At 34.9% G+C, this 22412-nt stretch overlaps 1 protein-coding gene across 5 annotated transcripts in view; it reads left to right on the forward strand.

The window, feature by feature from the left end:
* The window catches only part of DCLK2 (doublecortin like kinase 2), a 201068-nt gene that overhangs the window by 117791 nt on the left and 60865 nt on the right, over nucleotides 1-22412 (forward strand). For 3 of the 5 annotated variants that reach the window (XR_004230353.1, XM_031943311.1, XM_031943312.1), the window contains exons 3-6: nucleotides 7268-7370; nucleotides 9177-9281; nucleotides 10554-10604; nucleotides 17422-17516. Coding sequence is in view for 3 of the 5 variants with exons in the window: in XM_031943311.1 (XP_031799171.1) it covers nucleotides 7268-7370; nucleotides 9177-9281; nucleotides 10554-10604; nucleotides 17422-17516 (354 nt within the window). In the remaining 2 variants the exon portion in view is untranslated. The remainder of the gene's footprint in view (nucleotides 1-7267; nucleotides 7371-9176; nucleotides 9282-10553; nucleotides 10605-17421; nucleotides 17517-22412) is intronic. The other 2 variants (XR_004230354.1, XM_023505945.2) reach the window with 1 other exon arrangement.

The raw sequence follows: 22412 nt of genomic DNA on the forward strand, positions 1-22412 counted from the left end.
TTTTGATTAATGAAAAGCCAAGCCTTGATTTCAGATGTGTTATGCATATATACATATATATGTCTTGAATAAAAATTGATGTTTATAAACAGGAACACATTAGCAAATGAATGACGATCCTGTTTGTATTTCAGTTACAGAGATTTTTATCTTAAGTTCAATCCTGAACCTTGCTTTAGATCTGTCACTTAGAAAGTATTTAGGATCATGGGATCATAGATTTAAAGTTAAAAAGGATATTCGAGTCCAGCTGTTTCATTTTTACTAAAGAGAAAATGGAGGATCAGAGAATTGAAATGATTTGCTCAAGATTACCTAGGGAGGAGGTGACAGAGCAAAGATTTGAACTCAAATCCTTCATCCTCTGACTCCAAATCCAACACTCTTTCCAAAACCATCCCACTGCTTTTTTGGGAGGTGCTACCTTCTATGAAATATTAGAATGTGCAGTCCCATTTGGTTTTTTTTCTCAAAATAACATTTTACTTTAATAAATACATTGTTTTGTTTAACATTATAAGACTGCCTACCATCTAAGGGAGGGGGTGGAGGGAAGGAAGGGAAAAGTTGGAACAGAAGTGAGTGCAAGGGACAATGTTGTAAAAAATTACCCATGCATATGTTCTGTCAATAAAAAGCTATAATAAAAAAAAAAAAAAATAAAAGCAGACAGGAGAAAAAAACTTGAAAAAAATACATTATTTTTCAACATTCATTTTTGTAAGACTTTGTGTTCCCATTTTTTCTCCCTCCTTCCCTCACCCCACCCTCACCAAGATAGCAAGCAATCTGATATAGGTTAAATAGGTGCAATCCTTTTAAGCATACCTTCATAGTTGTCATGTTTTGCAAGAAAAATCAGACAAAAGGGGAAAGAAAACACAAGAAACAAATTCTTGTTTTCCTTGTTGTTCCTCTTTTCCACACTAAAAGTTGCACATGGTGAAGAGTGAATACATTGAATTGAAAACTGTTAACATGATAAACATGTGCCACCATTAGGAATGAGAAAAGCAGTCATTATCTCTCTAATTCGAAACTCCATTATAGATACCTTGTAAATATCATTGAAATCATAAATCACAAAGTGTACTTTCACTGTGCTATGTAATGTTTGGTGAAAATTCCTTTCAAATCAACAAACATTAATTAACAAAGGATATGTTAAAACTTGTATGACAGTGGACAACAAAACAACAAAAAAGGTGAAAATACTGTGCTTTAGTAAAGACATTTTTCTCTTTGTCCAAAATCTATTGGAATGTGCAATCCCTTTTGTGAAACTGAGGTATAACAAAGTTCTGTCAGATAGTTATTACAGATGCTTTCCCTATTTTATAGATTGAGAATGAAGGTTCAGAAAAACTAAATGTTTGCTCATGATCACATTGATAGTAAGTTGGGAGTTGAATTTGCACTCATAACTTTCTGACTCTGGGTCGCGCCTCTCTGTCATTAATGTATCTTATTGAGATGTAACAATCTCTGAAAAAATAAGAATTAAACATATATATATATATATATATATGTATAAATGGGCTATTGAAGGACCCTAATTAACTTTCTAATGCTTGTTCCTCATGTTCTTTATAATGCCTATATTTGTTTGCTCTATATGTATATGTCTTGCATGCATGTGCATACAAGTATTATGCCAACTCTTATTATATCTTCAGCAAATAATCAAGAAATTCCATGAGTGAAGGTTTTGGAGATCTCAGTTGTCAGCTCTGATCATTATTTGGTTTTAAGTGAGATATTTTTCCACAATTGAAATCTTGAAGTAATCAAAATGTTGGAATGTCACACAAGTTGTGCATTACAGAATCACAGATGACCCATCCAGCAACTTTTATGTACTGACAATCCAGGCAAAAGGTTTTACTTTTAAAGCAGCAATAAAAGTATAAAGAGTCCCTTTTCTATGAACTTGCAAATAATTTTCCATGATGTGGATCTTAGCCATTGGTGAATCCTTAGCTAGAATATAAAACTCACTGACATATGCCACCTGGTGTTCCTTTTCTAGAGTATATTCAAGTTACAGGTTAAAGAAATATAGCAATGCCCATGACTAAAACGGGCTTTCATTGTGGGGAAGAAATGACAATGGACTTGGAATTATAAACCAGTGGTGATGGAGAGGAAAAAACTGCTCCAATTTCATCCCTTGTTTACTCATTGTTTATATAATGAAACCTGTTCATACCATCTGCTGTTGTGCAATCTTTTAAGTGCCTGCTCAGCTGCAAATATATGTAATATTTGATGAGTTTCTGCTCATAATGTTTTCATTTTCTCTAAGCTTTCAAAAGCACTATAGGGGCTGGATGCATTCTTCTGTTCTTTCCAGAAGTAATGTTTTTTCTCTGCTTGGAGATGGTGCTACCATTTTAGGCAGCGCCAGAAACTCCGTATGCTACCCTAGAGATGGGATGCAATCAGAGACCTCCGCTCGCCAGACGGCAAATGATGGTGAATCCATCCTGTTTGCTTTTTTATTTTTTCATTACCAAAGCTGATTCCCATGCTGCCATATCCATTCCTGCATGCATATTCATTGAATTGTTTAGCATTTTGGTGCCCAGTCAAAGCTGGCGTATTTCAGATCTCTGCTTCTACAATCAGCATTATTGGTAGTGATTATTTAATGTTGTGCTAAAACATTTAAAGCTAGGAGCTGTCCAGAGGAACAGAGCATGCACCTGAGATGGCCACTGGCCGAGGAGGAATTCGAGCAGATAAATGGCTGGAACCTCTCATCCCAAACACTTTTCAGAGGGAGAAATGAGAATGCCGCTAAATAGACTTCCTACCCAAAGAAATTTTAAGAGAGGGTGCCAACCAGGAAAATATCTCTAGTCAATATTTTGGTGCCTCTGAATGCTAACATTCAAAAGAGACCTTCAAAATGATTTGCAGATATTATGTGTGTGAGTTAAATTAGGCTAATAGTTAGGCTCTTGTCAATCATTGCAAACAGGTATTTATATAGCACCTACTGTGTACCAGGAATTGTGTTAAATGCTTTACAAATATTACCTCACTCAATCTTGATAACAGCCTTTTGAAGCAGGTGGGTACGATGATTGTTATTCCCATTTTACAGTTGGGAAACTAAAACAACACAGAAGTGAAATGATTTGACTGGATTAAATATGCACCTTCCTGAGGGTTTATATTCACGGCTCTATCTAGCTGCCCAAGTGTACAAATTGTGTACAAGCTAGCTATATTTGGTGAAATAATCTTAGAGGGGAGGCACTAGCCTAATGGGATTAAGAAGGTTGGATTTTAAATTATTTTTGAGGGAAACCACGAGGTGGAAAGGGAATTTTTCCATAAAGGACAGCTAGGGAAAATTAGTCAGTAATAAATAAAGCAGATTGTGTAAGAAATAGCGATGAGTCCAATGTCACTAGATCATAGCACATGGCGGGGGGCATGGGAGAAGGTGGGTGAAGACTGGAAAGATAGAAAGAGGCTGTGTTATGGAAGGGTGAAAAAAATGAAAAAAAAAATCTGCAATATGGGGCCACTAGGGTCTATTGAGTGGGGAAGGTGAGGTGTGAATTGGTCAGACTTTTGGAAGGTTATGTTGATTCCTAAGTGAAGGATGGATTATAGAGAGGAGAAATTGAGAGAGAGAGAGAGAACAACTGAAGGTCACTGTAATGATCTAGGGATAAAGTGAGGAGGGTCTGTACCAGGATAGGGATTATGTCAAAGTTAGAAATGGTAGTGATAAATAATAACAATAATAATATAATAATAATATAACCAACATTTATATAGTGCTAGGTGCCAGGCACTGTGCTAAGCACTTAACATTATCTCATTTGATCCTCAGAACAACATTATCAGTGGTGGGAGGCTCTAGATATTACTGTCCCCATTTTACAGATGAGGAAACTGAGGCAGCAGGTTAAATAACTCACCCAGCATCACACAGCCTGTAAATGCCCACCCGCTGCAGAGGACTCCCGTTGTGTGCACTATGGCGCCACCTAGCTGCCCTAAGCAGGGGGTATACAAGACTTGAATGACAAGCCTCTGTTCTGCAAGAGCTTCCATTCTAGGCACACTGTGCATTATTACTCCGAGCATCTGCCTAGTAATATCAATTAACAAAAATAAAGTTACCGGGGAGGGCTTGCATGGGGGAGGGCTTGCATGTGGGAGGGCTTTCTGTGATTTCCTGGTAATTTATGCAGCAGATGGATACCAGTTTAAGAAATTTATCAATAGTCTAATATTTTATATTTTGCTGAATTGTCATAATGGGATACACGGTTGTTTTCTATCAGCACGTATCTGGGTATTCCAGTGGATAGAGCTCTAGGCTTGGAGGCAGGAAGATCTGAGTTCAAATCTTGCCTCCTACTGTTTGTGTGAGCCTGGCAAGGCATCTCACGGATGTTTGCCTCAGTTTCCTCATCTGTTCAGTGGGGATAATAGCAGCTACTTCTCAGGGTTGTTGTGAGGATCACATGAGATGATGGTTACACTCAGCCTAGTGCCTGGCTCATAGTAAGTGTTTTATGAATCATAGCTATTGTTATTATGTATAAAATTAGAGGGTGGTGTAGTGGGGATCTATAAAAAATAGTATCTACCTAGCAGGATTGTTACAAAGCACAAATACAGTAATATGCTTAAAGTCTTATATAAAGGCAAGCTATTGTTACCATCGTCTCTCCTGCTTTGAAGGGCTAGGAAACGATCCATAAGACAACATGAATTAATGAAAAGAACATCAGGCTTAACATCTAAATATCTTGGCTCAAGCCCCAGTTTTAATGCTTACTAGCTGTGTGACTGTAGGCAAATTATTTAACCTCTCTGAGTCTGTTTCCTCATGGGCTACAGGGATAACTGTTGAACCACGTCATTCAGAATGTTGTTTTGAGGGAAGTGCCTTGTAAACCATAAAGCAGCACAGAAACGTGCACTCTTAATGGCACAGATTAAGACAAACCTTAGCACAATTGAAGCTTGCAGTTTTATTTAGCTCTTCTTTCACTTAAGAGAGGCATGCCACCTGCTGCCTTCTCGATGTAAGCCAAACTCAGACATGCAAACTGCCGGTGGTGGGGAAAATCGTTAAAAGATAGATTAAGCAGCTGATACCCAAGGCACAAAGCACTAAGTAGAAGTGTTGTAGAAATGTGAACCACCTTTTTATTCTGACACAGTCCCCAGATTTGTAAAATGTTGTCAGCCAAGCATAATCAGGACCTTAATCATTTATTCTAGTGGGATACATATCTGCTAATTTAGTATCATATGAAATATTTCCCTGCAATAAAATAAAAAAAAAAAAAACAATTAGAGATCTGGTTAGATAATTAAAAGAACAGTTGTCCATGCAGGGTATAAATGTATTTACAAAGTGATGTGATTTTTATGTTTGTCATGAAAGATTGCTTAATGAATTAAATCCTATTTGATCAAATCAAATCCTGTCTTTTTTGAACTACCAAAATTGAGAATTAAATGATCCGTATGGAAATGAAAAAGAAAAAAAAGCACAGGGTAAAAATTGATTTATTTCTTCAGCTTCCATGTGGAAAAAATATTAGATTCCCAATCGATAGTTTAATAAATCCATTTAAGACAGGAATTGAACAGAAGGAAAAATTGGACTAAATTTGAGAAATTGAATGATGCTTTTTTTCAGTGGTTCCAAATTGCCCACAATTTGAAAGCCCTTTCTTTAATTAACACTGTTAATCTCCTGGTTATACTATGGAGTTGTAATCATGGAGCATTGTGATCTTGGAAGAGTCAATACTATAAGTGATCTTGGGGAAATATTGGGTGCAAATTCAGTGATACTTGGTGTGTGAAAAATCCCTTAAAAGTCATCAACGAGGATAGTTTCCCTCATCATCTATGATTCATACCACAATTCAAGAAGTATAGGCTTTTATCAACTCTCAACTTTCCTGTTACTGTAGCCTTCAGTTAGGTCTTCCTGCCTTACTTCTCTCCCATGTGCAATCTACCCTATATAACTATCAAGCTTGATATTCCTGCTCAAGAATTTTCATTAGCTGTATGTTTGTTGCCTTTAGGATAAAATAAACACTTCTCTTGAGGATAACCTGTACATAGCTTCCCTATCCAGATTCAACCTGATTACAAATGGTACCCTCTCACATACATATCATGCTTTAATGAAACTGGCCTTATTACTATTCTTAATATAAGTTTTCAGTGTGTCTCCCATCTTTAGAATGCTCTCTCCATCCCCAACTTCACTCTCAGAACTCTTAACTTCCTTCAAAACCCAGATTAAGGACAATCTCTTTGAAGAGGTCTTCTCTCATCCTCTCAGTTATTAAAGTTCCTCCCTCCAGCCCATATCACTCTGTGTTCTTTGCACATATCTTTTCTTTACTGATCTATGGAAATGTTAAATTCCTTCACTAACTAGGAGAACTGTTGAACTTTTGTAATTATAATCCCTGTACAGAGTTCAAAGTCTTGAGCATAGTTTGTTTATGGAATGGTTTTTGGACTGAAAAAGAAAGTAAATTGGTCTTGTACTAAGAAAAGACAGCAGGTGGTACAGTGGATAGAGCTCTGTGCCTGAAATCGGGAAGACCTGAGATCAAATGTACCCTCAGATACTTATGAGCTATTAATTCTGGGCAGGTCAGTAATAATCTTTGTCTCCATTTCCTCAAACTCTGAAAGAGGGATAATAAAATAATCTGCCTTTCTTGGTTGTTGTGATACTTGAGAGTGTGATTCAGTATCTCAACAGCATGGTGCAGCAGAAAAGAATACTGACATCTGAAGTCACAGGACTGATGTTAAAATTCTAGTTATGACACTTAGTATTGGTTGACCTTGGGTTTTTGATCTTTGGGGATCTGCATTTCCCTATCTGTAAAATGAGGGGGTGGGATTGACAGCCTTCTAATACTACTTCTAGCTCTTGATTTTTCCCTAAATTTTAAGCCCCAAACTCAAAAGCATTATCAAAAGCAGCAGAACTTTTGCTATAAAAAACCCTAAAAGGCAAAATTAGCGTATCACTCCTGAAATCAAATTAAGAAAGTTGTAGAGAGAAATTTAGAGAACTATATGAGGAACTAATGTTACATTTCCTATGTAAAATACTGAGATTTTGTACTATTTCTAAACCTTCTAAACTACTTTTGTAAGTATCATTTCCCTCCTTATTTTCCATATTGTTTTTACTTTAAAAGTACTTATGGTTTTGTTTATGATGTTGTTGTGTGTGGTTTTTTTTCAGGTTACTTGCTTACAAGATTTTTTTGGTGATGATGATGTTTTTATCGCCTGCGGACCCGAAAAATTCCGTTATGCTCAAGATGACTTTGTCTTGGATCACAGTGGTAAGGATCTGAATCTGAAATCTCTTAACCTTTACTTTCTTTTTCACTGTAATGCTACTAATTGAGGGAGTCTCACAAATGGATCAGACAGGCCATTATAATCAATGGGTCTTTGTTAAAATTTGTTTTAATTCATATAAGGGAATACCCAGAACTTGAAATCAAAGCCCCAAATAAGAATATTAATAATAATCATTATTGTTAATGTGTTATTATAATGATAATAAGTATTTATAAGTAATGAGTAAATGAGAGTACTTTACAAATTTTATTTCATTTTTGTCTTTATGAAAGGACTGAAAGAGAAAGCTTACTGTTTTCTTCTTTTTAAAGATGAGGAATTTTAGCCAGACAAAGGTTGTATCTTACCCAACCTCACATAGCTAGTTGCAAAGACATGGGTGACAGGGACAACACGGGAAGGATAGAAGCAGAGAGTTCCCTGGAACCTTGACTGTGAGTTTTTAGAACATGTCTAGAGGAAGAAAGAGGGGTCATAAATGTTGGAATTGTCAGCTTTGGACTTCACATGACCACCTTCACCAGATTTTCAGTCTCTTAGCAGATAAGCAGAATGACTGGAATTCTATCACCTTCATATTGAGATAACTCAATGAGACAGTTTTATAGGGAAGAAGCAGGTTTTCACTCAGGTAACTGGTTTCTCACATGTGATGTCATAAATAGTGAGATGCTAGAGACTGGCTAAGGGAGGGCCAAAAGTATCAGAAACAAATGGGAAACACAAGAATGGGAGGCATAGAAATTTCACAAAAGCCAGGAAGAGGTGGATTAGTCTTCAGTGAATACTAGTTATCAAAAGAAGGAGCTCCTTCCCTTTCCCCCATTAAGAGATCTTTTTGTATTATCACAGTATTATTTTTAATCCCAATATTTTAATGAGTCCATAATAACTACAAAAAAATGATTTGAGAGATACTTCTTTTAAACTTATATTAAAATAAATGGAATTATAAGTCCATCGAGTTGTTGAGAATTTCCATTTTTGGAACTTTACCTTTGAATCACAGTGCTTTGCCTATGATATGTTCCATTTTTGTTCATCATTTCATTTCTCTTTCTGTCACTGGAGGCAGCGTGGTTTATTGGAAAGAATATTGAATAAGAAGTTAGAGAATCTGTTTCTCAATAGCCATGTGAATATGCTAGATCATTTAATCTTAAGTGGTATTATCCTTAATTTACAGGTAGGAAAGCTGAGGCAAAGAGAGGACAAGTGCCATAACAAGTAAATAATTCAATCAGGATTTGAACCCAGATTTTTTATGGGTTCCTCTAAATCTAGGACTTTTTTCTCTTATATTATAGTGACTCTCAGCATTCCTGTTTCCTGTCTCCTTTCCTCCCCTCAAATAGGATGATACTAGAATTAGATTTAAATTAAGTTATCGGTAAGAATTCATCAACATTGCAGTTGGACTAAAGAATTTATTTCCTGTTGAAGGGTAAAACCAGGTGAAACATTAGACAAAATCTTTCTACCTCCTCCCATTTCACTTTTTCCATGCCTGGGATTAATTTTTTTTTAAATATGGAATAGCTCAGGGAAAAGTACATTACCTTCTAACTTAGCAGCACCAGCCCAGCGGAAGATAAATTCAAGTATGATTTGTGGTTCTAACGTTGTTAGTCTTGTGATACTTGCCTTTTTTATTAATGTTGCTTAACAATAATAAGGAAATGTCAAGCTAGGTTTCCAGCACAGTAAATTTCCACTGTCCATGATTTGCTTTGGGTCTAGTTCTGAAACCAGATATATTTAAAACTCCATCTGTTCCTCACTAGAGTGCCGTGTCTTGAAGTCATCATATTCTCGTTCCCATGGTACAGCTAAGCAGTCTGGATCCAAAAGTCCTGGGCCTTCACGTCGCAGCAAATCACCTGCCTCAGGTACTAATGAAAAAGAAGTGGGTGTTCAGAACACTGGAAATTTGTTGGGTGTTTTTTTTCCTGTTTTTATGGGGAAGATATCCTTGTCTTGAAATGGTTTCGGCCATGTGAGTGAAAAGACCTAAAAAAAAAATAGTATTCGTGCATTTTGTGCACATGAGTTTGACAGTTCCTCATATTACACTTTCCGAAAATGAAAGAGAAGATTTGAAACTGAGGAAATTTACATTGAAGGTTCATGTTTGGAATTTGTAGTGATGGTCATAGATGTAATTATTCATTCATCATCCTGAAAACCTCTTGGGGTTTTCCTTTGAGTTTTCACAAGTGTATCTCTATGTAACAAAAAGTTACTCAAAATTTACCAATAGTATCCCAGTGAACAAATGACAATCCCTAGCAAGGCTAGTATCAAGCTAACCTTGTTTTAAAAAAAAAAAATCTTCCTGAAAAGTTAAGTGTGTTAGCCAATGCTGTTTATTTCTCTTCTTAGAGAGATGTAAATTTTTATTCAGTTATTCTGTGAAGTCTAGTATTTACCACAGAATATTGTCTTCTCCTGGTCTCAGAATAACAAGCTTTTTACAAATATCTGCTGTCCTTCAGTGTTGCCAATGTTTTCTAAATATTAATCTGTTTACCCCCAAAATATTAGCTTGCTAAATTTTTATTGATTTTTTTTTCCCATATCACCTTCTTGAGTTTAAAAGCTATGTCTACTTTTAAATTTTATTTAAAAAAGCAAACGAGTCTCAGCTGTATTTCTTTTAGTCCTGGAGCCCTATATCTAGATAGACAATAATATTATGGCCACCTCATTTTTAGCTCCAGGTAAATAATTCTAAAATTAAACCCACATTAAGACCAATAAAACTAACTTTAATGTGGAGGTTTCTTTCCAGTAATGAAGGAGAACCATTAAAAGTTTGCAAGAGTTACTGATTGAAGTGAAGAAACCTTGCAAAACAAACAAACAAAAAACATTTACTGACAAAATGGAAAATGGCAAAAATGGTGTCATTATTTCCTAGAGGGTATCCCCAGAAAGTATTTTTAGCTTCAAGAGTTTGTGAAAACAAGACATTCCCTTTTAAGATTTAACATAAACTTGACTTGCTATTACCACTGTTACCTTCTTTCTCCCCTTCCCCTCATCTCTCTGGGGCTTTGGTTGTTATGCCCTTCTTTCTATCTGTCTTTATGCACGTTTAGACCTATTGAATAACTATTCTCCTTAATGTTTCCTCCTTTGTTTGTACTGAATGTGTACAGTAAAGAGGGGTGGCCTCTACTCCACTGTTCATTCTACAGCTAAATCCCCAGGTGAGCCGTTGTCACTAGGGTTGTGATGCTGCTGCTTCTGCCGCCATCGCCGCCGCTGTTCCATTTTCTTTCTCTCCATTTCCATGAATGCATCTGAGCTTGTTCCAGTGTGCATCAGTCTGTCTGCACAGCGCACAATCCAGGGGCACCTAGAGCTTTCCATGTCTGCGTGTGTGGGTGTATGTGTGTGTGTGTGTGTGTGTGTGTACCGGCACCTGCGCTACTTCCAGTAAAAAAGTGAGTTTGATGCACAGCGAGCCCTACCCATCATCCTACCCAATGGGACTGCTGATGAAAGTAAAATTTTCATTTCCATTTACAAATTCTGTCCCTTTTCTCTACCCCTCTCCCCATTGATTGAGATGGTAATATATACAATACCTATTTTATATACATATATTTGTATATTATTAAATATATGTATTTTATAAATGTATATTATAAATATATGTTTTATACACACATTCTCTTAAAATACCTGGGAAGTGATAAATAAAAATGATTTAAATAAAATTTGTTTGCCATTTGCAACAGAGTCTTAGAAGCAATACACTAACTTTTGTTCTAAATCTCATAGCACCTAGAAGTATATGTACATTTAAGGGAATAACTGAAAATGGTTAAAATTAAGATCTGAGATTTTCCTTGAGAGAGACAGTGTGTATGTGTAAGAGAGAGAATTCTCCAAAGTAGAGCTGAGAAAGTGTTTGTACAAACTAGGGAAGTCTCAAACAACAAGAGCCTCTGTTAATCAGAATCCGAGAGAGTGTTTGCAAATACGAATGGCCTTTTTCTTTTTAACTGGAAGCATGATTCATAGTGTGTTTGTTCTCTAAATTAACCATCCCAAGATGTAGTCCATACAAGTTGAGAAGAAGTTGGGTTATAAATAACAAAAACCTTCTGAAATAACACAAGGTCTGCAGGTACTCAACATTTCAGTCTGGCTTCAAAACTTGGACTGAGGTCAATAAAGTAGATAAGATAGTCTACTCATAACATAAACTACTGTAGAATTTTAAATCTCACTCAGTGTATGCTGGATCTTCTTTAAAAACTACACTAAAGTCTACTCAGCACATCAGTTGTCTTATTAAATCAAAAAAGTAAGTTTATGTGATTGGGATTTGAGTGTAGTTTTATTATATTTAGGCAATTTTTGATATATGTAAGGATATTTAATATATATAGGATGTCAAAATACATTTAAGATTGTAAAGATATATTTAAAGATATTATATTTAAGGACATATTATTATGTCTTCTCATTTTGATATTTTATATCTAAAAACAGATGGATGGAATGACATGAGAAAAACATTATACCATAATACGGTTTATTTCCAGTAAATCCCAGAAGTCATTGTAGAAAGGAAGAAAGGAAAGATGCATTTATTAAGCACTTACTATCTGCCAGTCATAGTGCTAAGCTCTTTACAAATATTATCTCATTTAATCCTCATAATATCCTGGAAAGTAGATACTATTTTTATTTCCATTTTAGAATTGAGGAAACTGAAGTAAAGAGAGCTTAATTAACTTCCCAAGATCACACAGCTAGTAAATTTCTTAGGATGAATTTGAACTCAGTTCTTCCTGACTTCCTGCATTCTTGTATTGAGAAATATGTTGTGCCTTAACTATAGAGAAATTATGGTATATATGCTGTCAGAGCAAGAATTAGGGAAGAGATATTGTTTTTGGAGTCAAGAAAATCTTTAATTCAAATCCCACTTCTAACACTTTTAACTGTATGACTGTGGATGAATGTCTTGACCTTTAGGTACCTCAGGCCATTAACCAGAACTTACCTACTAAGTCTGGTAAATTAAATTATGGTGATCATATTAAGGTAGGTAAATAAATTGTGTGATCTGATCTCCATAAGTAGAAGACAAAATCAGTTATTCCCTTATTTACATAATATGCCTTAATAGGCTGCACTTGCAGTTCCCTTCATAAAAAATCCATCATTGAGTCAAGAAATAATCAGAATTTTAGAAAGAAATAGCTAATATGTGACTATAGCAGGATGGAATAGGATTTTAACCTGGATCAAAAATATAATAAAGGGTAAGGTTGTCTTAAGTGTTTAATTTCCTAAATAGAGATGTATCCCTACTCACTTCATCCTTTAAAGAAAACTTTCCAATTAATGTTTAACAAAGCATAGATAAATGCAGATGGGCAAACACCAACAGAATTTATTTTAGGAAGAATTAAATTTGTTTTCTTTAGGTTACAACAATTGAATTTAGGACATCTTGTTCTCTACCGGGGAGAAGTTGTTTTGAGAAAAAACAAAACAAACAAACAACAACAACAACAAACAAAAACCCTTAATCTTTGAGAATGAAAAAGTAGAAGAATATTCCTCAGGGGAAGAAAATATAAGCTTTAAAGTCTGTTTTCTGTCTATTGACATTTACCTCTGCCAGCAAAGTACCAAACTATATAGAGGATGTGCTATATGAAAGTTTAGATATTAACTGTTATTATGTCATCTATTAATTTGCTATTGTAGGATATATGACTTAATTATCTTTTCCAAGAGAGAATGGTGTTTGCGGAGGAGGGACTTAAGCATTTATTAAGCCCTACCATATGCCAGCCATTGAGCTAAGCATGTTATAGTGATCTCATTTGATCCTTATAACAATCCTTGAGGTAGATGCTTCTTTATCATTATCCCCATTTTAGAGTTGAGAAAACTGGGGGACAGAGAGATTTAATAACTTGCCCAGGACCACATAGCTAGTAAGGTTGGATTTGTACTCAGTCTTCCCAATTTTAGCCTCAGTGCTCTAAGTATTCTATTACCTATCAAAGGAGTAGAAACAGTGTTGGGTTTAGAATTAGCAAATCTGGGTATGTACCCCAGCTTAGTTACTTGAGTAAAGGAGACTTTGGTTTTCTCATATAAAAATGAGATAGGAGAAGTGGAATCTAATAGGCTCCTAGCTCTAAGGCTTTGACTTAATTACAATTATTAGTAAAATCAGGGCAGCTAAGAGAAGTCATAAAGCTCAGAGCTCCATTTTGGAGTGTGGAGGACTCATCTTCCCAAATTCAAATCTGATCTCAGATTTAATATAGCTGTATGACCCTGAGCCAATCACTTAATCTTGTTTTCCTCAGTTTCTTCATCTGTAAGATGATCTGGAGAAGAAAATATCCAACTACTCCAGTATTTCTGCCAAGAAAATCCCAAATGCAGTCAAGAAAAATTGGCCATGACTAAACAAAAAAATCACTAGCTATGAGTTTTATTAGAAAAATGTTTAGGCATGGTTTCAATATTAAATTATTAAGATTTGTAAAGTAGAAGTGCTGTCTACTCTCAAGGATTTTTTCCTCTCATATAATATTTTCATATAAATTTTTGTCACCAGACTAGAATTTTTCAAGAGAATTTTTAGACATTTTTCTTCTGTAATTAGAATTATCTGGCCTCAGAGAAATAATCAGACCAATTAGCAATATCTGTTAAGTCAGTTAGACTTATGTCCATACTTGCTAGAAAAAATGATCGATAGCAATAAAGTTTTTTTTAATTAGATAACATTATTAATTCCCATTTAAATATGCCATTATATTTTACACAGGTTTATCCCCTACACTCCTGAATATGATCTAAACTAGATTAAATATAATTGGGAAGTATTTTAAAGAATAAATAAAAATTCAACAACATAATTTAAGTCAATATGCAGTCCGTAGAGGTCCTTATGGGTAGAAGTAGTGGGCCCTATTTCTGTTTTGAGTTTGACATCACTAGTATAATAGTGTTGACTTGATGTTCCATGCCCCAGGAATTGTTTTATCAAGTCATAATTGAGTTTTGAGCTACATTGGTTCATGGAGTTCCCAAACTAAAAATTTACAACAAATGCAAAATAAGCACTTAGTATCTTTGTAATCTAGTTTGCTGTTAGGTGATTAAAAAAAAAAAAGCTATTTTTTTTACTTTAAAAATTATTGGTGTTTTTAAATTAATAAACTGAATGATTACCACTGCACAATTCCTGGAAGAAAGAGAAATAAAAATTAAAAATAGCAAGATTGAAATCTCTCAAGACCAATTTTTTAAATTTTGGATATCAGTTTTTAAATGTGATTCACCTAACCATAAGGTATTCCTTAAAAACAGCAACTAATTGCTTCTTCATCTAATACTACAAAATTTTCAGTTATGAGTTGAAATTTAAATGGCCCAATTAAGCTCCTAATACTTATTTATGTTATTTAAACATTTAAAAACATGCTTGATGTCAATCTGTGGTTGTGCTTCCAGAATGAGTCAAATAGAATGTAGATGACTGAGGTGTCATTCTTTATATTATCTGTCATCACTTGTGTAAGAGAAGATTTAAGATTAATAGGAAGCCCTAGGTATAGATCATTAGGAAGCTGTTAGAAGTGGCCATTCATTAAGATCATAGTTATCTGAACTTCAGTGCCAAATAGCAGACTGAGTTCTTTGCTGTGATGAAGAAAGAAACACTTGGGGAATAAGCAAAATAAAGTAATGGGTCCATATATTTGTGCAAATTATGCACTTGAAAGCTGGCTTACCACTATTTTTATGTGATTATGGTAGAACAGGATTTTGGGGTCATGGTGAATGATATGCTGACTTGAGGAAAAACAGGGATGTGATGTGATAAAAGAGTTTTTTATAGGAATATCTAACTTGGGGTTCACTATTTAGAACAGATTTGGATAGAAGTACTATTTTTTAAATCATGAGATTATAGAACCTTAGATGGGGAAAAATGATAGGAATTAGCAATAACTTATCTAGAGGGGTCGAGGCATAACTTTAATAGTTTTCATGATGATAATTTTAAAAACAAAAATAGCAGTTGTTTTTCTTTCCACTAAGGATAGAAAAAAAAAAAACTGATCTTAATTATAAAGAGAGGGATTTGAGTTTTGCTCAAGTTAAGCTGATAAGCATTTACCAAGCCCTTAATATGAGTCAAGCATCAGGCTAAGAGCTGGAGATACAAAGAGAGGAAAAAATATAGGGTCCACCCTCAAGGAGCTTAAAACCTAATGAAGAAAAAAATTAAATGCAAACAATTTTGTAGATAATTATGTAAATAGATGAGATAAATTGTATATAGTTTTAGAGAGAAGGTATCAGCCTTAAAAGGGACTAAGAATAGATTCTTTTTTTAAAAAAAATTTTTTTAAATTACAAATTCTACCCTTTCTTCCACCCTCTATTCTAGTGATTGAAATAGTAATAAATATGATAACAATTATACATATGAAGTTTTGTGAAACATTTCCACATTAGCTATGTTCCAGAAAAATAAAGGAAAAGAGAATGCTACAGTTTGCATTCTGAGTCCATTGTGGGAAAGTCTTGCAGAAGGTGAAATTTTACCAGAGACTTGAAGGAAACCAGCAAAGTTGGGATCTAGAGATAATGAAGAGCCTCCCAAGGATAGGAAATCAACAGAGTAGGGAAGAGAGGTTGTGTGAGGAACAAGAAGACGACAGTTTTCGAGTTGGTGGAAGGGAGAGAGATATAGGAAGAGTGGAAAGGTAAGAAGAAGTAGGTTGTGAAAGGCTTTAAAAGGCAAACAAAAGATTTGGTATTTGATCTTAAGGGTTATTGGGAGTCACTAGAGTTTATTGGATTCAGTTATGCACTTAATGGCCTTCTCTAAATGGTGCCACTGTTAGAGGTGAGGATGGGATACATATTAGAGGTGCTGTAAAGGTAGAAATGGTAAAACTTACAAACAAGTAGTGGTCAGAGAGTACAGGATTGAGAAAAACACCTAAATTGCAAACCTAATGATTCAGAAAATAGTGGTACCTTTGACACTAATAGAAAATAGTTGTAAGAAGTTTTCAATTATTGCAGTTTGGGAAACACTAAAATAGCCCTAATGATGGAACATTTTTTTTCCCATTTCTCATTCCTTCTATGAATGTGGGATCTGATTCATGTAGGTGTTTCCTCAAAAAATGCAGATAATCCACCCATGCCCTCTCATCTTGTCTATGTCTTCAACAGGGTACTGAGATCCTTCTTGTAGTTTTCTTGACCTAACATAAGGATCAATGGAGTATCCCTGAATTAGAGGATGATCAGGCATCCCCTTTCTCCCTGACTACTCCGCATATATTCCTCCAGAAGCAGCAATTCACTTAAGGAGGAAAATGCCTTTTCTTCACTGCACTCTACATAGAATCATAACATTCCCTTGCCTCCAAATTTCCTTTTCCATAGGCCTGCAGAAAAATGGTAGGTGCATGTGAGCATAGCTTTACTTGGAGACAGATAGATTAGAGGTGAATTCTCATGGTTAGGTGCTATAAAACTCCAGGTGCAAACAGAACTAGATTAAACTATAATTGGAAAATGCTTGGCAAAATAAATAAAAATACAACATAACATAGATTATATTTTGTCATTATGCAGCTATAAGAATCCCTTTCTATTTGAGTGATACCCCTGAATTAGATAATATTTCAAGAAATTGTTATTCTCTAAGATTTTTTGATCTATAAGTCTATTTTTCTCATTTAAATATCAAGATCATTGAAAATAGCTTTGTGGTAGATTGATCTTCTCTCTCTAATTGTTTACCAATTTAATAAAACTGAATTACAGTCCTGCTGTACTATAAGGTACCATATCAGATTATTACCTTCAGTGCTGATTTGCAACCTGCTTTGAGCTTTGTTTTTAAGTAATAGAGCATGTGCATAATTAATATTTTGTAAAGGACCTGATGATTTTGTAATCTAACTATCTTTCTCTCTTTGTTTTTTTGCTTTGCTGTTGTATGATCAGTTAATGGGACTCCCAGCAGCCAACTTTCTACTCCCAAATCAACAAAATCCTCCAGTTCTTCTCCAACCAGTCCAGGAAGCTTTAGAGGACTCAAGGTATGAAGTACAGCATCTCGGGCGAAAGATGAGGGCAACTTAGTTACTCACTTTTCATGATATACAATTTTTTAAATTTTATTTTTATTTTTCCACAATTAGATATAAAACTGTTTGTAACCTTCATTCTTTACAATTTTGAGTTCCAAATTTTTATGCCATAGCATTTGAATAAGCAATAAAAGCAGCGAATGGATCTGAAGATCAAGGTGGCTGAATAGTCATTTTCTACAGAAAGCGGCAGATTATCCAGCTATAAAAGGGAAAGAAAGAAGAGAATTGGAAAATTTGGGTGGGATAGAAGATGTGCTCCATGTCATGCTCTGAACCACAGCCTAGAAGGAAATAAAATATCAGGTATTAAGGGAAAGGAACTAGAAGCCTTCCTGGAAATAGTTATTTCTCCTCCCCATGCCATATTTCTAGACCAAGAGGTTTCTTGACATAGTGACTTAGGTGAGACTCCTTCACATTTGCCCTAATTTGAGAAGAAGGAACTAAAGAGGAAGGATGATTCAAAGTAGAATGATAGGGAATACAAAAGAAAAAAAAATGAAGGAACAAAAGATTAGGAAAGAAAGCTTGGATACTAAAGTCTTGCCCATTCTAAGGTAGGAGTTACATACAATATACATACTGAGCATGTAAATAAATAGGTAGTATGCAAGATACATATAGAAAGAGTAGACAGAAAACTGAGAATGGAAAGCATTGATAGCTGATGGGAGATGGGGAAGAAAAGGGAAAAACTCCTGCAGAAAGTGGTATTGAGCTGTGTCTTGAAGGAAGTGAATTTACCCTCATTGACCCATGGCATTACCTATGAGGAGATACCTAATCTATCAATTCAGAATTAAAGAGGGAAGATATTCCAAGCCTAGTTTTGAGGAAATGAAGGATCTATCATATGTGAGAAATAATAAATAGGGTAGTATGGCTGAATTGTAATATTAGTGGAGGGGAGGAATGTGTAAGAAGATTCATAGGGTAAAAGAGGCCAGACAGGGAAGAAATTTAATAGCTCCACAAAAAAGGGACTTTATATTTGATCCTAGGGTTAATAGGAAATCACTAGAGTTTTTTGAGAATCCTTTGGTATGAAGGATGCTTTGGAGTAAATAGAGACTTGAAGCAGAAAGACCAACCAAAATAATGCTTCACAAAACACATGCTACTAAAGCAGCACAAAGATTAAAATTTTGCTTTCTTAGATATGGGTGAATGGATCTGTCATATCTCTCTCTCTCTCTCTCTCTCTATATATATATATATATATATATATATATATATAAAATCATAACTTCTTCACACATTTCCTTTCTGTATCTTCCTCTGATTTTTTTTTTAATATCTTGGGGGAACCAGAGTAGCACTTGGAATTTCCATCTATTATATCTTTTGTCAGATAATCAACTCTATTAAATGCCGATTTTGTGCCAATTCTGAGGATCTAAAGAAAGGCAAGTCTCCTCCAACCCTTCTGATCCCTTCATAAAAAGGAACTGGCAAATAACAAGGTATTAAACTAAATGTAAAGATGAAGGATTTCATCCTGTCATCCTCTTTGCAAAGCATGAACAGATTCTCCTTGATTGAATTGGAAGGAGCAAGATACTTTTGACCAACAATGATTGGCTAACTCCTGGGCAGCCCCTTAAAAGGCTGAGCACATTGTCTTTAGTTCATATGGCATAGCAACTTAATGGATTGTTGACACCTGTGGATAACTATCCACATACAGAAATTTTTCCCCTATGGCATTTGTCCCTTTATCCTCTACTCTCACTGACCATGGCATTGCTGTGAGGAGATACATAATCGTCTATCAATTCAGAAATTAATTATTGGTAACAAGTTTGAGACATAGGTATGAGACAGTACACATGTATTATTCTCTAAGACATAAACACAAAGAAAAAATTCCTTGAGGAAGGAGTACTTTCCAAGGAGTATAACTCCTAGAAGAGGAAATAAAGCATTTATTACTAACTCCTGTTTAGCAGAAACTGTCCTTAATACTTTAGAAATATAATTTGATTTGATCAACGTAGTACCAGGAAGGTAGTGACTATTATTATCTGTATCTTACATTTGAGGAATCTGAGGCAGACAAGGTTAAATGACATGACCATAGTAAGAATCTTAAGCTATATTTGAACTCAGGTCTTCCTGACTTTAGACTTAGTGCTATAAATACTTTAACACTTAGCTGCCTCAGCAGTAAAGAAGGGAACTAACAATTTTTTATAGAGAAAACTAACTCTTGCAATAAAGAAACTTTATATTTATTTCATTGTATAAAAGTCTGTGTACATGTTGTCCCACTTCTTGTTCTTTTCCTTGTAGAAGTCAAGTTCCTTGAGGACAGGAATTATTTTCATTTTTCACTATATCCATAGCCTTTGATACAGTGCCTGGCACATAGGTATTTAATAAATGGCTGTTTAAATGAATTGAATTAATCTCTCTTGCTTTCAGTTTCAATATCTATAACATAAGCCATGGGCCTGCTGGATGACTAAGTGGATAGAGTCTGGAGATCCCTTGTATACTTAGTATCTGTGTGATCCTGAGAAAGTCCCTTCACCCTGTTTGCCTCAATTTTTTCAACGGTAAAATGAGCTGGAGAATTAAATGTGAAACCATTGTGGCATCTTTGCCAGGAAAACCCACATGGCATCATGAAGAGTTAGATAACTGAAGCAATTGAATAACAACAAAACTATAAGCATTATGTCATCTCTAAGATCCATTCCAGATTTAATGTGATTTTCTGGCATTGGGACTTAGATTTCAGCCAATCTGGCTAGTTTTCTGGGTCTGTCAAAATCAAACCTCTTTTGATTTTTTTTCCAGTGGTTGGAAATGAATGAGGTTCTGCCAGACATTCAACTCTAGCCATATGGCCCAAAATACTCTACTCCCCATTTTGATACTTGTCTCAAGAACTTGCTGGGTAGATCTTATTTCGTGTACATGGTTTCCAGAGTAAGAATAAGGGGCAGATATTATACACATAACAGCATTCAGTGTATGCTGTGTTTAAAAGAAAAAAACCTGACTGATTCCTATGTCATGATATTGCTCACAACATAAAATACACTAATTTTTACATGAGTTTGAATCCTTTGTCAGCATTGTCTTCATTATCTTTGTTCTTTTTTGGTGAAATTAAAATGGAAAATTTTAGATAATTATCATACATTCATGTTATATATTTCTTCCCCCCTTCACTTAAAATAGCTTATTAAGATCAATTTAGAGAATCTCTGACAGCAAAGGTCTGTTTTCAAGAGCAACATCAAATCATATTTCTTCTTCATTACTATTTACTGCAGCTAGTAAAGCCTTGGGAGGAGGATAGATAACCAGTTCCAGAAATCAGAGAACCTTTTAGTACCGAGGTTGTAGAGCACAGTGAAAGGAGTCCTGAATTGCATTTGTAATCAGTGGAGCTTCGTTCCTCATCTGAAAAGTAAATTTAATTAGATGACCTCCTAGGTCTTTCTAGGATTGAAATAAGTAATCATTCTCTGTCAAAACTGAAGCTAGGGCTGCCTAATGCTTAACATGGGAAACTCCACCTAGGCCAAAAATAGCGAGGTTAAGTGGTAAACCTGGAATTCAGTGCCAAAGGGAATCAATGATACATTCTATCAAGATTTGTGTCTTTTTTTCTGGATGTTGCCTTGTCATAAAGAACTATTCTAAGGAACTGTATTCCAGAATATAGGCAAGGACTTTGTATTTATATTTTTTTAATTTTATTGGAAAATGTTGGCTTTATTAGCTATTTTAACAAATCTTAATGTCTTAAAATTTTTTTCAATCAGTAATTATTTTTTTCTTTCCTCCATTAAAAAGAAAATAAAAACCAAAACTCTTGTGACAAGTATACAGAGACAAAACAAATTCCTACATTGGACATGTAAAATCTGCATCTTAAATCTATTTTCTCTGAAAGGCAGGGAACATTCTCCTTGACTGGTTCTCTAGAATCATGGGTAGTTAGTGCATTTGTCAGAGTTTTTAAATCTTTCAGAGTTGTCTTTACACCATTATTGTAACTGTTCTGGCTCACTTCATACTGTATCAAGTACACATACATCTTTTTTATATTCTTCTGATTTGTTCCTCATTTCTAAGGTACAAGAATATTTTATCATTCTATCACATTCATATAGTATAATTTGTTTCATATAGTACAAACTGTTTCTCAATTGATAAACAGTACTTTAGTTTCCAGATCTTTGACACTTCAAGACACTGCAAGAAGAGTTGCTGTAAATTTTTTTCTATATGTGGCATGTAAGGACTTTTAAAGAACTGAAAAATAAGATACTAGAATATTTTTATGACCAGTTATAATAAGATTGTGAAAGACCATATTTCATCTAGAAGATACCTGTAAAGATTTATGATGATAGAACACTGTGCTTGGAGTCTGGAAGACTTGGATTCAAAAATTGCCTCAGAAACTCAACAGTTCTGTGACTCTTGGCAAACCATTTCATGTCTCTGTGACTCAGTTGCATTATCTATAAAATGGAGACGCTATTAGCTCCAATCTAGTAGAACTGTTGTGAGACTCTGATGAGGTAACGTGTATATGGTATTTTTAAAATCATAAAGTATTTAAGAAATGTTAGCTTTTTAATGATCTTGGTGGCTTAGTCCTATTTTACAGGGTTGGAGGATTTAAATGAGATAATGTAGGTAAAACATTGGACAAACTTGGAAGCAGCATCTAAATCTCTACTGTTTGAATTATTTGTTTTTATTCATGTCAAGCTTTATCTGGTTGAGCTAGTAATGATTTTGCTTGGAGACTTCTCTATTCAGAAAGTGCAAACTAGCCTGACTTGGATATTACAGGATCACAGTGAAAGTGGTCAA

Source organism: Sarcophilus harrisii, chromosome 6 (genome assembly GCF_902635505.1).
Source record: "Sarcophilus harrisii chromosome 6, mSarHar1.11, whole genome shotgun sequence".
NCBI classification, from domain to species: Eukaryota; Metazoa; Chordata; class Mammalia; order Dasyuromorphia; family Dasyuridae; genus Sarcophilus; species Sarcophilus harrisii.